This window comes from Nerophis ophidion, linkage group LG05 (genome assembly GCF_033978795.1).
Source record: "Nerophis ophidion isolate RoL-2023_Sa linkage group LG05, RoL_Noph_v1.0, whole genome shotgun sequence".
Taxonomy (NCBI): domain Eukaryota; kingdom Metazoa; phylum Chordata; class Actinopteri; order Syngnathiformes; family Syngnathidae; genus Nerophis; species Nerophis ophidion.
In genome coordinates this window covers 45,371,669-45,388,072 of record NC_084615.1, presented here as the reverse complement: position 1 = coordinate 45,388,072, position 16,404 = coordinate 45,371,669, and the positions used below count along the sequence as shown (strand labels likewise).

The 16,404-nt window shown below is 39.0% G+C and overlaps 1 protein-coding gene across 2 annotated transcripts in view; it reads left to right on the top strand.

The window, feature by feature from the left end:
* Positions 1–16,404, top strand: part of LOC133553179 (E3 ubiquitin-protein ligase pellino homolog 2) — a 56,729-nt gene that overhangs the window by 17,036 nt on the left and 23,289 nt on the right. Inside the window, exons 4-8 of one of the 2 annotated variants that reach the window (XM_061901091.1) lie at positions 3,111–3,212; positions 3,308–3,505; positions 3,583–3,768; positions 6,255–6,460; positions 7,277–12,635. In XM_061901091.1, the coding sequence (XP_061757075.1) occupies positions 3,111–3,212; positions 3,308–3,505; positions 3,583–3,768; positions 6,255–6,460; positions 7,277–7,661 (1,077 nt within the window). In that variant the 3' untranslated portion in view covers positions 7,662–12,635. Of the gene's footprint in view, positions 1–3,110; positions 3,213–3,307; positions 3,506–3,582; positions 3,769–6,254; positions 6,461–7,276; positions 12,636–16,404 lie in introns of those variants that run through there. The other variant, XM_061901092.1, reaches the window with a different exon arrangement.

Here is a 16,404-nt window from a genome sequence, read left to right as displayed (position 1 = left end):
TAGCTGAGATAGACACCAGCGCCCCCCGCGACCCCAAAGGTAATAACAGGCATGTGATCTTTCCGTCTAAAGTTGGAATTCCGTATTTTTTAATCTCGGGGGGGAAAAAAAACTGTGGACCAATCAACTACGGCGTAATATAATATTATGCCGTAGTTGATTGGTCGATATGTTCCTTGTGACCATTCAGGACATCTGTTATGAATGATGACGTTGCTACCGCCATTTTTCAAATGTAAACGATGTCGGTTCTCGAGAGAAAGGATGCTTCATGAGTAAAAGAAATTGCTAAACATGTCAAAAATAAGTTTTGATGGGACTGGATGGAAAGGCAACACTAAATTGGCCCTAGTGTGTGAATGTGAGTGTGAATGTTGTCTGTCTATCTGTGTTGGCCCTGCGATGAGGTGGCGACTTGTCCAGGGTGTACCCCGCCTTCCGCCCGATTGTAGCTGAGATAGGCGCCAGCGCCCCCCGCGACCCCAAAAGGGAATAAGCGGTAAAAAATGGATGGATGGATGGATGGATGGAAAGGGAAATCACTGATACTCTTGGGAAGAAGGAAGTTACGACTTTGTTCGGCGATTTTATTCGGATAATCGATCGTCTCGGAAAAGTTTTGTGCACGTGGTGTCATGATAATATTGACTACGGATCACTAGGTTTCAAGGCTTTGGAAGTACATGCGAAACATCAAAAACATATGAAACAACTTGAAGCAGGGAAAACCAACTTTTCACTAGCTGGTACTCTTGGATGTCAACCGAAAGTGAACAAACCTTACGGACTTCATCCTTTGTTTACATCGACAACTGCCGTAGACATCGAGAGGAAAAATCCACCCAAATAACCCACTTCAGTTGCAGACAGGGTAGTTAATAATTAGGTAAAAAATAAAAAGCCACGTGAAAATATATTATGAAATTACAGAAATTTAAAGAGTCGCATTATTGATTCCAGTTAACAATTTATTTGAAATAAATTTGCATATAATACTAGAGGCAGAAGTTGGCAGTGAAATCCAAAAAAGAAGCTACAAAAGCAGAGACCAAAAGGAAAATGCAGGCTGCTCAGAAATTTGCAAGGAAAGCTCATGTTAGGGCTTTCCGAGCAAGTAAATCTGTGAAGTGAACTGAAGTAATGAGGTAATACTGTAAATAAACTGTAGATAATAACACTGATCAATGTGACACCTGTGGATGTGAAATGAACACAAGATGTAAATATTAGTGACTAAATACTGTTGGGACTGAACCATATACAGTGATTCATTAGGATAATTGGGGTATGTATGTTCTATTAATGATGTTTTCATGTCTTTAAACACTAAAATATTTTCTTCAAACGGTGCTGTCTTTGTTAATTTTAGCATGTTAAATTGGTGAAAAACCAGGAGCTTTCGTCCCCCAGCCCCCCGGAAATATTTTCAGTCTTGTTCATTTTGGTCAAATCACATGCCTGGAATAAGCGGTAGAAAATGGATGGATGGATGCTTTGACATAGTAATGGCTGACTTATAGCTTTTTAAAGAATAAATAACACATTACGTTACTACTTACAGAAAAAAAATGGACAAAGTACTCAACAGTAGTTATCTAGCCATGAAACACTGAGGCAACCTTAAGTAATTAGCATGTTTAAAAAATTTTTATTTTTAAGATAATGGTTTATACCGTATTCGGGCTAAAAATACAGTGATATCAGTTTTGGTCCATATCGCCCAGCCCTACTTATAAATTTAATATTTTTATAATCAGAGCAGAAAACAATATATATTTTTTAACATTATGAGAGCCCTCTATAAGTTGACTAACAGCCACACCCACAATGTACTAATATGATTCAGTTTAAGAGGCTGTTTAAGGTTTAAGTTTTTGTAAAATACAAGGAATGAGAATTACAAAATACGTCATGAACCTTTTCAAAATTATTCCTCTCATTAGGTTAATAATAACTGACTTAACTATGAAGAGAGTTGTTGTATCAACAATGAAGTGATGTAAATTGTGCGGAAATTAACGGGCAGAGCTTACTGACTGTTATTAATTGCCATGAAGTGGAAAAGGGGTAGGATTAAATAAGCCCTGCTTCTTTCTACAACATTTTTTGAAGAAAAAAAATGATAATATGTCAAATATGTGATGTATCATACATAAACTGTATACATGTTCGAAATAAACTTCACCCAAGCAACCAACAACATAGTCACCTTTAAACTATTTTAATCCTAATAGTAATGGTGCCTGAGGCTGAGTCAGTCAGAGGTCACAATATTGAGTAGAACGGTCTGCTTGGTTTGGTCTCATCCATTGGCAAATACTGCAGTAGTATTGATATTTTTAGTTCATTTAGACATTTATATCCTTGAAAAAGCTTTATTTAGGACAAAAACACATAGAATATGCTTGAAAAAGTTGCCATGTGGTGAGTAAAACTGACAAGGGGAAAGAGAGGGAAACATATTACACAACTCTACATGCATACATAACATTATTTGTGGTTGGTTACATACACACATAAATATATTATTAAGGGGCACTTAAAGATATGTTTATATTAGTACTTCCTGGTGTGCTTTCTGGTATGAATATATATATATATATATATATATATATATATATATATATATATACAGTGGACAAAATAGTTAATTCATCCTCTACTAAATTCAAAATATATTTGTAACAAAAATATTAATGTTAAAGAACTTTGTTGGTAGGGTTTTTGTAAGTGGGAGACAAAATGTTAGAAAAAAACTACTACCGTTACATAAAGTTTTTACGTTTATTATAATATTCATTATAATTCCAAAAGAGGGCACCAAAGTTGATTTTATGTGCACAAAGCCTTTTTTTGTAATTATTTGCTTATTTTTTTTTACACTTGAAGTTTTTTCAAGTGTATTTTTATTCCACTCCAAAAGAGCAGTGTTTTGTTCAGTAACAAAAAATCAGATGGTGATGCTATAGCAATGTTTTAATCAAAACATTTCAACAGGGGGCACTTCACTAAAAAAAAAAGTATAACTGATAGAGCGAGTGTAGTAGATCCACAAACCCATGTTGATAGTAATTATCTCCGACCTCCTCAACTGCTTTGTGTCATTGCAGGCGGTTCACAGCAGGGGGCAACACAGCATCTCTTTCACACTGTCCCGCAATCAGACTGTGGTGGTGGAGTATTGCCATGACAACAACACTGACATGTTCCAGGTAATGCACCAAATAATTTTTAAACCTCTTTAAATAGCCTACTGTCAACATGGTACGTAACACAATATTGATTTATATCTACCCAAATTTTAAAGATCGGACGCTCTACAGAAAGTCCCATCGACTTCGTAGTAACGGACACATCTGGTGGATCCAAGGAGGGCGAGGACCCCTCCATCGCCCCCAGCACCATCTCACGTTTTGCGTGCAGGGTGGTGTGTGAGCGCCACCCGCCGTACACGGCGCGCATCTATGCTGCTGGCTTTGACTCCTCCAAAAACATCTTCTTGGGGGTTTGTGCACATTTTATTGACATAATTAGTTCATGGGTTCCATGACAGGAAGTAGTAAAAACTACGTGTCTCCTCAGGAGAAGGCCACCAAGTGGAAGAATCCCGATGGACACATGGATGGCCTGACCACCAACGGGGTGCTGGTTATGCATCCGGAAGGCTTCCCTGAGGACCCCAAGCAGGGGCTGTGGCGGGAAATCTCGGTCTGTGGCGACGTCTACGCCTTACGGGAGACACGCTCTGGACCCAGCAGGGGCAAACTTGTGAGTTGCCAATAATCTGTTGTTAATGTATTATTATTTAAATAATACCTTGGTTTTCATTTGCCCTATTGATTTGTTTTTTTACAAAAAAAATTTGAAAAATGTTGCTGCTGTTTTGAATGCCGTATTGGTTATCTTACGGTCAAACATTTGCGCACAACAAACTAGTCCTTTTGTCCGCTTATTTGTCTCTGGTTTTTAATTGATTACAACTTCAAAATAAATAGGGGTATAACGATTTGTTTTAATGATTCAAATCAGAATTTGTGGTTGCCGATAAGATATGAAACAATATGATGATACAATTGTAAACAATGCAGTGATCCGGTAACTTTTTAGCCAAAAAATCAACCAGTGTGACTAATATAAATACTGAACACTAAACACTACAGGTGAAGTTTCTTATACTGTTGTTATTTCTTGTCAGAGTATTAACATAGATTACTGTGGTTAAAATCACCCAAAACATTCACTCTAGTGTCCAAATATGTATTCTAATACCCATCATGATCATGTGATTTATTTTCTTCAGTGCAGCCTCCTCCTTAGATGAGGATGTACACAACACTCACAATAATACATTGCAGTTCTCTGGGAAGATAAAATGGCCTTAACTTTAAAGTCAGATATTCCACATTTTCAGACCATGAGTTTGAATTAATCTTACTGTCTGTGAACCATGCTTGTTTAACGAGGGCAGCTGTACGTCCTTTGCGAGTCTTGCCGCTGAAGTTGAAGGTCATCCATCATATTTTCTAGATACTAAACATTTGCCTGTAGCACAACCGGAAAAGTTGGCCTTCCTTTGATAACCACGGTCAGCTCCTCCCTGTCAGCCGCACTTTGCTTTTACCGCTTGTTGCTGTCTGTTGCCCCCGTTTGCAGCAGTCTGAGCGTCTGGAATAGCATGCTAGCTCAGAGAAGGACTCCAGCGTAGCTGGGTCAAACAGTTTGAAATTGCTGTGCTCTCTCAGCTTTACTAAGGTCGTCCAATCATAAAATTCGTATTCAGAGTATGTCCTTCGAGCTTTGCACAAGACGGTAAGAAATAAATGTAAAAGTTGACTCAGACATCTCCGCGATGTCGGCCCCTGTGAAGCGCCATCTTCGATCTTTTTGCTAATGTTCACAGTCTTTAAATGTTTTAAAAGTGCTAAAAACATCTTTGTATAAAGTTACTGTTCTCAAGGGCATTGTTTCCTTTTGTAGTACTTATAAAATCAATTAATTACCTTTTTAAATGAATGTTAGATATCTTCTGGAAAGCCAACTAACCGAGCACAGATTGATTTTTTTCAATTTTAGGAATATAAATCAATCTATTGATCAATCGTTCCACCCCTAAAAGTAATTCACCATGGGGCCATAAAAAGTTGTTTGTCAGCACTTTGATAAAGAAGGCGAGAAACGCCATTGAATTCAAGAACAAACTCGTAGCAAAATATAAAGGTGTCTCTCCCCTTTTCTCCTCTCTCTGCACTCATCACCATCTTCGCCACCAATAGTCCTAAATAAAAGGTTAAAGTGAGATTAAATCTTTCATTTGTACATTAGACGTCTTTTACATGTATTTCACATTTATTATGGCATGTAAAGCTTTAATTATTTTCCATTAATAAATTATTTATATTCTTTTGGGGTGCACGATAAATATGCAAGGAATTAAGGCAGAACGATAAATCCTATACCATAAAAAAATAGTGCTGATAACCGATTTAAAATAAAAAAAATAAAAAGCTCACAATAAACAAATGTGGCGCCATTAATGTGCTACTATTTCACTGTTTCAGAGAAAGGCTTTTCACATACTATTTGCACCTAACATTGTGCAAACATCCCACGAGCAGGGAAATAAACATAAAATCTTATCTGAAACGCCAAAACCACTAAAACAGTGTTTTGAAAGCCACAAAGACGCCTGCCTGCTGCTATACAAGCTGCCCTTAAACCAGCCGCAAAGAAAGATGGGGTTTGTTTATTGCCGCAGCATTTTAAAACTGCAAAAAGTTTGCGAGAGATGACCAAAGTACTTAAGCGATCTGTGATTTGATCATGGAAATGATGGCAATGAACAACCAGCCCTTTACCATCGTTGAAGATACTGGATCTTGTCAGGACATACTGTATCTACAGGTACACTTTGTCAAATCCACCTTTTGTTTGACCCTTTCTTACATCTAGGTGTGCACACAGTACACTTTAATACACATTTTTTAAATTTATGTATATCCATCCAACAATTTGTATAATATGCAAACATTATCAATATTGGTCTTGAAGAGCAGGAAGTTGTCTTAATCGTTATCAACTTAAAAAAAAATATTGTCCATCCCTAATATTTTTGGGTGTCTGGTATGGATTAATTGGGTTTATGTAATTTCTTATGGGAACATTTGCTTTGGATTTTGTACAATCTACCTGAGGTACCCTTTATTATTATACAGTATTACTATTAATATTAAACACTTTTATGTCACTCTCTGCAGGCGGAAGGGGAGAGCAGTGCGCTACGGGACGGTTCGTTGGTAGATCTGTGCGGTGCCACACTGCTGTGGCGCACGGGCGAGGGCCTCATGCGCGCTCCCACCTTACGCCACCTGGAGGCGCTTCGCCAGGAGTTGAATGCCTCTCGGCCTCAGTGTCCTGTCGGCCTCAGCACACTGGCCTTTCCCAGCCTGCCCCGCAGCCACAGGTACACATCCTGAAGTGCATTTTTTCATCAGAGTATATTTTCTCAAGGGACAATATTATGGAATATACTTTAGATTAATCAGTGTGCAGCTTGTATAATACTGTAAATATACTGTCAACACACAGCTATTGTGTGTAAATGTCTGGCAACACAAGTGAGTCCACATCAAATTGAAAATGTCCAAATAGTGTATTAGTGTGGATATTTTGTGTGATCATTGTTATCTAGCACTAATCCACTTAAAGATGGAATGATTCTGATTCTGAATAGAATAATAATAAGATATTTGCTTCCTTGAAGGAAGCTTCTCTCTCAAACTACAAATATGGCCGCAAGGGCGGGGTTAAAGGAGGGGTTCATTTGCATCTTAACAACTCTGGATCCAAAACAGTTTGTTTTCAGAAGCAGCCAAAAAGTGGCTTGATGATGTCTTTACAGCTAAATCTATGCAAAATGCTGACCAAAGAACCATCATACAGTAAGTAGCATGTTATGCAGGCCAAAATGAAGTGTTTTAAAAATAGAAAAATATCATAATTGGTCCCCTTTAAGAAAAGTCTTACAGTGTTCAGTAAACAATACTTTGTTTACTGGAAAATGCAATTTCTTTGGAACCTTAAGAAGTACCTTGGAAACTGTTAGTCCTTTCCTGAGTCCATGGACTTTTTCCAGTAAAGGTCGATAGGCCCCAATAACTTTAGGGCAACTTCTGGTTAAAAAGAAAAAGTTTACCCAAGTGCCCCAACCTCTCCCAGAAAGTTTCCCCACCTCTTCATTCCAGTTGAATTAAAGAAATCAAAACCGGTTTCATTTTAGCCTCGAAGAACGTCAGCCCTGGGTCTACCTCACCTGCGGCCACGTCCACGGACGCCATGACTGGGGTCAAAGATCTGAGGGCGAGGAGGAGCCAGGCGAGGGCGATGGCTCCACCGTGCGCCGAGAGTGCCCGCTGTGCCGGAGTGTGGGCCCCTACGTGCCACTGTGGCTGGGCTGCGAGCCAGCTGTGTATGTAGATGCCGGCGCCCCCACTTATGCTTTTGTGCCGTGCGGCCACGTTTGCTCGGAGAGGACAACCAGGTACTGGGCGGACACCCCGCTGCCTCACGGGACGCACGCCTTCAGGCCCGTGTGTCCCTTTTGCTCCTCTGCCCTCAGCTCGCCAGGATGGACACGGCTCATCTTCCAGGGCCCCATCGACTAACAAAACCAACACAAAGAAGATTTGCCGGATCCTTTCCTTGCGTATTGACAAACACAGTTTTGTAGCGTATGCAACTCCTGGCTTTATTTCTCCTTTGAGCTTGTTGATGGATTGAGGATCTGAAGACGAGGTGACGAAATGAATTGTGACAGAGAAATCAATAAGGCCATTGATTTCCTCTGAACTTCATGTTAGTCTAATGTCCATTCCATTAAATCAGCCTATTCACAAAGTACAGATTCAGCATTCGCGCCCCAGCAAGTTCGCTGATTTTTTTCCCCCCCAAATTTAATGATTGTATTTCCAGAAATAAGTTGTTTTTTTGGGGGGGGGGTTGCCAAAAAACATCTCATTCACCAGAAGTTTGTAACTTATTACACGCAATAGTAAAGCATAATAATACAACATGCATGTACAGTCATCCCTCGTTTATCCCGGCTAATTGTTTCCAGGCTTGACCATTGTAATGAAATGTCCACAAAGTAGGATTATCATTAATAAATCAAATATTTTCTTAGTTAGAGCATATAAAACTGTTTACGACTTCTTAAAAAAATTTTTTAAACATAATTAGAGCCCTCAAAGCATGAAATATCATTCATATAGTCACCTTAACTCTCGTTTTACCCAATATAGTAGCCTTGAGTGTGTTCTACTGTAGATTAAATATACTCATTCACTGGATCCTCGAAGCATCATTTTTGTAGCCGTCGCCTGACCAATACAACACGACCATGGCGTAGAAACTGGGTTTCCATGTGCTGAGACCATGGGCGTAAATTGTTCTGTGAAAACTTGGTCAACTAAGAGTTGCAGCTACGACCATTAGCCCTATTGTTAGCATTTTGTGTTGTTAGCATTGCGTGTCCTGCGTTGTGTTGTTATTCCAGTGTATCAACAGAGTTCCTCTACACTTAGCATTGCCCGACAGCTGCTGATAGCAGTCTTGTGAACATTAAGTGGCACGTCGATACTGGTATGTCTCGCGTCTCGTCTTTTAAAACAGCTCACGCTAAAGTCTAACCAATGTGAAACAATGTGATTGATGAGACAGGTGTCTAAGATAAAGTTCCTCAAAATGTTGTTCTGCCAAAATTTGCTCAACTTGATTGTCACGGTAAAGAGAGCGCCAAGATTAGTTGCCATGTTGTTAGCATAATTCACCCTTAACCCAGAAACCTAAGTCCCTCTTGGTGAATATCTTAATCAATTGTCACAACATTCATCCATCCATTTTCTACGGCTTATTCCCTTTGGGGTCGCGGGGGGCGCTGGTGCCCGGAGTACCCGGAGGGAACCCATGTAGTCACGGGGAGAACATGCAAACTCCACACAGAAAGATCCCGAGCCCGGGATTGAACCCAGGACTACTCAGGACCTTCGTATTGTGAGGCAGATACACTAACCCCCAAACCACCATGCTGCACTTGTCACAATATAATAACAGAAAATAACACACATAATGTAATACATATTAGACTTAATTCAACATTTAATTTAGGCCAAAAATATGTAGAATGTTGTTATATTTAAAAAAAACATTTGCGATGAAGTTACATCGCAATAATTGAAGCGCGATGTGGCGAGGGACGACTGTACGATGAAACAATGTGACGTCAGTGCAAGAAGCCGAAAACATCACCTTTGACCGTTAGTTTTGTTGCATTGAGGTGAACTCAGGTTCTTATATGATCCTAAGTAGGCAGTGTGGATTATGTAGATGCAGCTGATGAGAAAGGCCTTCTACAACGGCTAGCAGGGACAACCAAGTGGCCTGCAGAGCAGTGGAGCCATGTACCAACGCCAGCTGCTTTAAAGGGAGATGTACAGTAGGCGGTGGTTGTTGCGCGAGCCTGGCGCCCAGGCTAGATTGTTACTCCGATTCCATCTGTTCTATCAAACATCTTTCATTATCATTAATAATTACCTATCCATTTTATCATTTACATTTTTTTAGGCATATTTGGGGTTCAAACATGGATTGCTTGAATTTAGCTTGTTAACTTCTTTTAAGGCAAGAAAACAACATTAGTTAAATGAAAACGAGAAGGCTTATTGAAGCTGGATATGATCTAATAATTACAGCACTCGCTTTTATTGCAAATATTAATCTGAATTAGAGGGTCAATCTCAAGCTTGTGGGAAGGTTTAGATGGGGGAGTGTAAGCAAGGAATAGCATAGGGTGGCTCAGGGTATCATACATAATTATTTGGGTCAAAAATATGAGTTTTTTTGTGGGCATTTCAATTCCTTGCATTAATTTGCTAATTGCGAATGTTCTCGGAACATAACCACACAAATTGCAGCGATGTATTGTACAGTAGGACTTCACCTTTGCAGAAAGCAGATCCCAGATCCCAACCCCATCATCAAGCCAAAGGAGTGTAAATAAGGTTTTGGGAGACTAGGTAAGATCCACTTCACACAACTCTCCGAAATAACAGCAATAACAGCACTCACTGGTTTGTATAAGCTAAGAACTTACGCTCGCTTTTATGGCCAGCGGACATCGCCTCAAATACAGTTCTGGCGTTTTGGGGGTCAACTAGAGGCGTGTTCTGTTGTCGACAACCTTATGATGGAACCAAAGTGTTAAAAGCTTATTTACCGGTAGTAGACGGAACACCAGACGGCCAATAAAACTGATAACACTAAATATTTCAAAATGGTTCTCAATGTTTTTTAAAACGGTTGTATGTGAAACCGGTGGACACATGAATTAAGTGTTCAGTTTTGGCACGTGTGAAATTAACCAATTAAAAAATACTATTTTATTATTCCTTTTAGATGGCGGAAAACTTGAGGGATTAGAGAAAATAATCAAGTTATCTGAAATTGACAGAATTCTTGTATTGAATAATTAATCAATTATTAGTCTATATAGATTCTTGCATAAACCTCATTAGTAGGCAGCATTAACTCGTTAACACACTTCTGGTTGCCCCCTTAATATGCTTGTAGGTTTCTTAAGGTGTGTCAGTGTGTTGGTGGCGTGTCCAAAGGTTAGATCTTGCGTAACCTCAAAAAATAACCTCATTTTTTTCCCTTCTAGTTTGAACGTGTATGTACGTGTCGAAGAAAAACATATTTTGTTAGAAATGTGGAGTAAGGGTGTTCAGTATTTAAAAGATATATGACTATTTTTCTAACTGATTTAGTTGTTTAACTTCAGTGAAAGTTGTCCAGTATGTTCTGGGGATGTCAGGAGAGCCCGCAAGTGTATAACAGAATTGTTGCCAACAATATGTTCGCCACACACAAACACCAAAACACAACACAACACATTGAGTTTGTGTACACAGTGCTACCGTAGAACAATGAATGTAGCCAACCACGCGGGCTGCGTGTCCTAGCCTCTCCCTGGTGCTCATATTGAATGGTCTTTATATTGTGAAACTATTTTTGTAACTGAATATTGCGATGTAGCCCTGGTGACGACCTAGCTTGAACATAATAACGTCGTATGGAAGATGTAGAGTGGATATGCTACACGCTCACTCGCTTGCATGTACACCCACACACACACACAAACACACACACTCTCAAATGCGTTCCAGCCTTCTTAATTCAGAGTGTTTGATGATGTCTTCCGAGTCTTTTGCTGTTCAACATGCAACATTGTATGGAAAAAAGAGAAAAATCCTCATACTTGACAGACCCACGTTGTACTGTAATGCCAATATTTGCCACCAAATGCTGCAGATAAGAAAAAAAATCCTGCCAATATTCTCATTCTTTCAGGTCATTGTATTTTCAAGGACACTTCCGGTGGTCTTAGAAGTTGTTTGGCCTCTGATCCGAACATACTTCATCAGTCAAAGACTAGAACGGACAGCTCTTGTCTGAGGGGATGGCGTAGGACCCAAGTATTTATTCTCTAAGGCAATTGCATGCCCCAACAAAAATTGTTTCATTATTTTGTCATGCACGACAGTAAGAGAGAATAGCGTGGCCTTAACCAGCCAACCACTGGTGGACTCGCAGGCTAAACGTGGCTGTGCTGTGTTTTTTGTGAGGCTAAGATATTGAATCTTTCTTCTAACAGCTGTTGTTTTGCATTCCACAAGATTGAAACCGTCCTTTTTGAAATGTGCCACTACTTTAGAGGATCAATGCTCGGTCCTACAACATCCCCTCAGATTGGTTATATTCTGTTGTCCTTGAGCAGGGACTGAATTGAAGCCTACTCTGATGAAAGACAATACGTCTTCTAAAACAACTTAAACAGTTGTGTTGGCGATCGATTCAATGCCCTGAGAATAGGAGGAAATCAGCCTACGTCAGCATATTTTATTGTAATTTTTTGTATGCATTCCTCATTTGTAATGTTTAGTTACAGTTCCGTTACCACTTTTTGCATTGCTTTTTACAACAATTTAATGTCTCCAAACTCTCTTGTGGTTTTGGTGGTTCTTGTAACGAGGGATGGGTTAATTTCTACAAAACATCAAGAGCATTTATCTTGTGGTTATAGAAGGTTAGCAGGGGAAAGTGTTGTCTTGTACGGAAATAAAGGATGAAACTTTACGCAGCCTGCCAAAATACATGACTATTACATGTTGGCATGTGGATGGAAGAACTGTTGGAGCACCTCTTTTTAGTTTTGTTTTGCCTTATCTTATTTCATAGTTGACCATATACATTTTCAACTCTATAGTTTTTTCAATGATTTTTAGCCTATATTAGATCCATATCCAGTATTATTTCCTTTTAAATGTTTGGTTTGCTATGACTTTTTAACAATTATTTTCCAATCTTAAACCTCAACTTCTTCTTATATAAAGTATGAGCTCTGTAGGTGAGTGAGTAGCCGACACGTATTATACACCACCTCGCACGGTCAATTATGCATTTGATAACAAAGCGTTATTTGTACAGCTGTTTTATATTATTTTACCATGATAATCCTCTGTAACCTGAACGGTGCACAGACAATCGCTATACACATGTCAATAAAGCTGTGATAAAGTGCCCATCGGCTGTATTTTGTTTGTGATTTTTGTGTTGAGATTTTGGCCTTTTTCAAGCTTAAATAAATGTATTCCTCTAAAATGAGATGATGCTGTGTTTGCAGCCTACCAAGAGAGGGCAAGCTTTCACCAGAGGCTGGGAGGTTGCTGCAAGTTACATCACCTCTTTGTAAACATTTTCTAAAATAGAAAAGAGTCATGTTGGCAGTCTGTAAATGCCTCAACACACAAATGTGATAAGAAACCATACAATAGTAAACGTTTGGCTTAAAAATAGCAAATAGACTCAAGTCAGAAAGACTTTTAGAGGGTGGTTGATATTCACAAGTTTATGGACCAAAATAACCGGCAAGAATGCTTTTTCCTTTTAAAGCTTTTTAAAGCCTATTCCTAGAGTAACCACGACATGTAATGCAGTCTTTTTTTTCAAGCATACTGTAAAATACTATTTTGAGAACTTATTTGGTACAACCCATAGTTTGTTTGGAATTGATGTACATTATACTTTATACATCTCCTAAATTTGATTTACTAGTAAACACTTGTATTGTTCCCTAATTAGAATAGGCTGATTTAAAAACCTTTGTGTAGTTATACATGGATTTATTCCTAAATAATGTACACATATTTGAAAATGCATCCTTTTTTTAACATTTCAAGGTAACTTTTAATATTTAAAACATTTTGAACTGCAGATAAGAAATGTATGTACACCATTCACTTCATAATGATTGGAAGTACAATATTGTGTTCGGTCATGAGCATACTTACCAATGCCAACCCTCACGATTTTTCCGGGAGACTCCCGAATTTCAGTGCCCATTCCGGAAATCTCTCAGGTCTCCTGATTTCCACCCAATCAACAATATTGGAGGTGTCCTCTTTCACCTGTCGCCACGTCTGCTCCTCTGTACAAACTGCCTGTCAGCGTACTTGATCAACAGCCATACATGTCACACTGAGGGTGCGCCCCCCGACCCCAATCTTCCGAAATCGGACGTCTCAAAGTTGGCAAGTATGGTCATGAGCAGAGTTTAGGCTATTGAGAGACGTGCCATTGACCTGCTTGTTATAGCCAGCCCAAGAGAAAAGAGTTGCATACGCAAACTATTTATTTAATAATAACATTTTTATTTTTGAATGGGGTTATTTTTGTATACATGTCCGAAATCTTTTTTTATTCGTTTCAAATTGAAAATAAGTTTTGGTGGAGGTGGGTTACAATCACATGACCTAGAGACACATCCGGGCACTTCTAGGTTTCAGGCGATGTATTGACTCTCGACCATCTATACCAAATGTGTCAAACTCAAGGCCCGGGGCCAGATCTGGCCCGCCACATAATTTTGAATGGCCCGTGAAAGCCTGAAAAATAATATGCATCAAGGAAGAACTATGTGTTTCTTTCTTTTTCTATTTTGACAGAAAAAAGACATGTACCTCATGCAGTTATATATATTTTGAACTTTAACCATCTAATAATGCAACAGATATTATATTATCATACATTCAAAACATTTTGGGGGTAAAACATACATAAATATCCACTTAGCCTTATGATTTCAAAGCAAGTTATCCATCAAATTGTAAACTGTGAACATGACAATATATATATATTTTTTTAAAACAGCTCAGTCTTCAGAATCCTACTGTAAGAAAAAAACCGTGGTACCATTTTTACAATTACAGTAATACACTGTGAAAACAGCAACCATATTTTTAATGCAAAAAAACTAAAAAAACTGGCAACTCAATCGCCAGAATTTCACAATAAAATAGTGTGACCATTTAGCCACAAATTTTTTTTTCTTATAGTGTAGGTCAAATATACATTTTCTAATTTAATACATGGGTCATCGTGTGACAATATCATGCAATGTATGTTTCTTTTATTAATGTTACAAACGGCTGGCCCTCTGAGGGCAGCCAAAACTGCAACGTGGCTCTCAATGAAAACCAGTTTGACACCCCTGATCTGGACTGATTAAAAAAAAGTTTTAACTTGGGACTTCCCGTGGGCCGTATGGGGATCCCCGATTTAAACTCTACAGATCCACATTAGGCTACTGTTTATTTACAGGAATCAGTGCAGATTTAGGCGTATTTTGATATGTTTTGAGGGAAATATAAAAGTGATCATGAAAAAAACAATTATAATTATTATAAATGGGATGGAATGATTTTTACACTCTTAGAAAAATATATATATTTTTAAAGATTTATACCGTTTATCGTCCTGAAGAGGTTACTACTGCCTCACTTCACTTGACACTCACGGTATTTAAAAAAGAAAAGATTGGAGGCACATCATGACTTTACATCTGAGGGGTCCACAAATTACAAACCCTGTTTCCTTATGAGTTGGAAATTGGGTTGGATGTAAATATAAACGGAATACAAGGATTTGTAAATCATTTTCAAACCCATATTCAGTTGAATATGCTACAAAGACAAGATATTTGATGTTCATACTGATAAACTTTTTTTTTTTTTTGCAAATATTAATTGACTTAGAATTTCATGGCTGCAACACGTGCCAAAGTAGTTGGGAAAGGGCATGTTCACCACTGTGTTACATCATTTTTTCTTTTAACAACACTCAATAAACGTTTGGGAACTGAGGAAACTAATTGTTGAAGCTTTGAAAGTGGAATTCTTTCCCTTTCTATGTAGAGCTTCAGTCGTTCAACAGTATGGGGTCTCCGCTGTCGTATTTTACGCTTCATAATGCGCCACACATTTTTGATGGGAGACAGGTCTGGACTGCAGGCGGGCCAGGAAAGTACCCACACTTGTTTTTACGAAGCCACGCTGTTGTAACACGTGCTGAATGTGGCTTGGCATTGTCTTGCTGAAATAAGCAGGGGTGTCCATGAAAAACAAGGCACTTAGATGGCAGCATATCTTGTTCCAAAACCTGTATGTACCTTTCAGCATTAATGGTGACTTCACAGATGTGTAAGTTACCCATGCCTTGGGCACTAATGCACCCCCATACCATCATCGATGCCGGCTTTTGAACTTTGCGTCGATAACAGTCTGGATGGTTTGCTTCCCCTTTGGTCCGGATGACACTATGTCGAATATTTCCAAAAACAATATGAAATGTGGACTCCTCAGACCACAGAACACTTCCACTTTGCATCAGTCCATTTTAGATGATCCCGGGCCCAGAGAAGCCGGCGGCGTTTCTGGATGTTGTTGATAAATGGCTTTCGCTTTGCATAGTAGAGCTTTAACTTGCACTTACAGATGTAACGACAAATTGTATTTAGTGACAGTGGTTTTCTGAAGTGTTCCTGAGGCCATGTGGTGATATCCTTTACAGATTGATGTCGGGTTTTGATACAGTGCCGTCTGAGGGATCGAAGGTCACAGTCATTCGATGTTGGTTTCCGGCCATGCCGCTTACGTGGAGTGATTTCGTCAGATTCTCTGAACCTTTTGATGATGATATGGACCGTAAATGTTGAAATCCCTAAATTTCTTGCAATTGCACTTTGAGAAACGTTGTTCTTAAACTGTTTGACTATTTGCTCACGCAGTTGTGGACAAAGGGGTGTACCTCGCCCCATCCTTTCTTGTGAAAGACTGAGCATTTTTTGGGAAGCTGTTTTTATACCCAATCATGGCACCCACCTGTTCCCAATTAGCTTGCACACCTGTGGGATGTTCTAAATAAGTGTTTGATGAGCATTCCTCAACTTTATTAGTATTTATTGCCACCTTTCCCAACTTTTTTGTCACGTGTTGCTGTCATCAAATTCCAAAA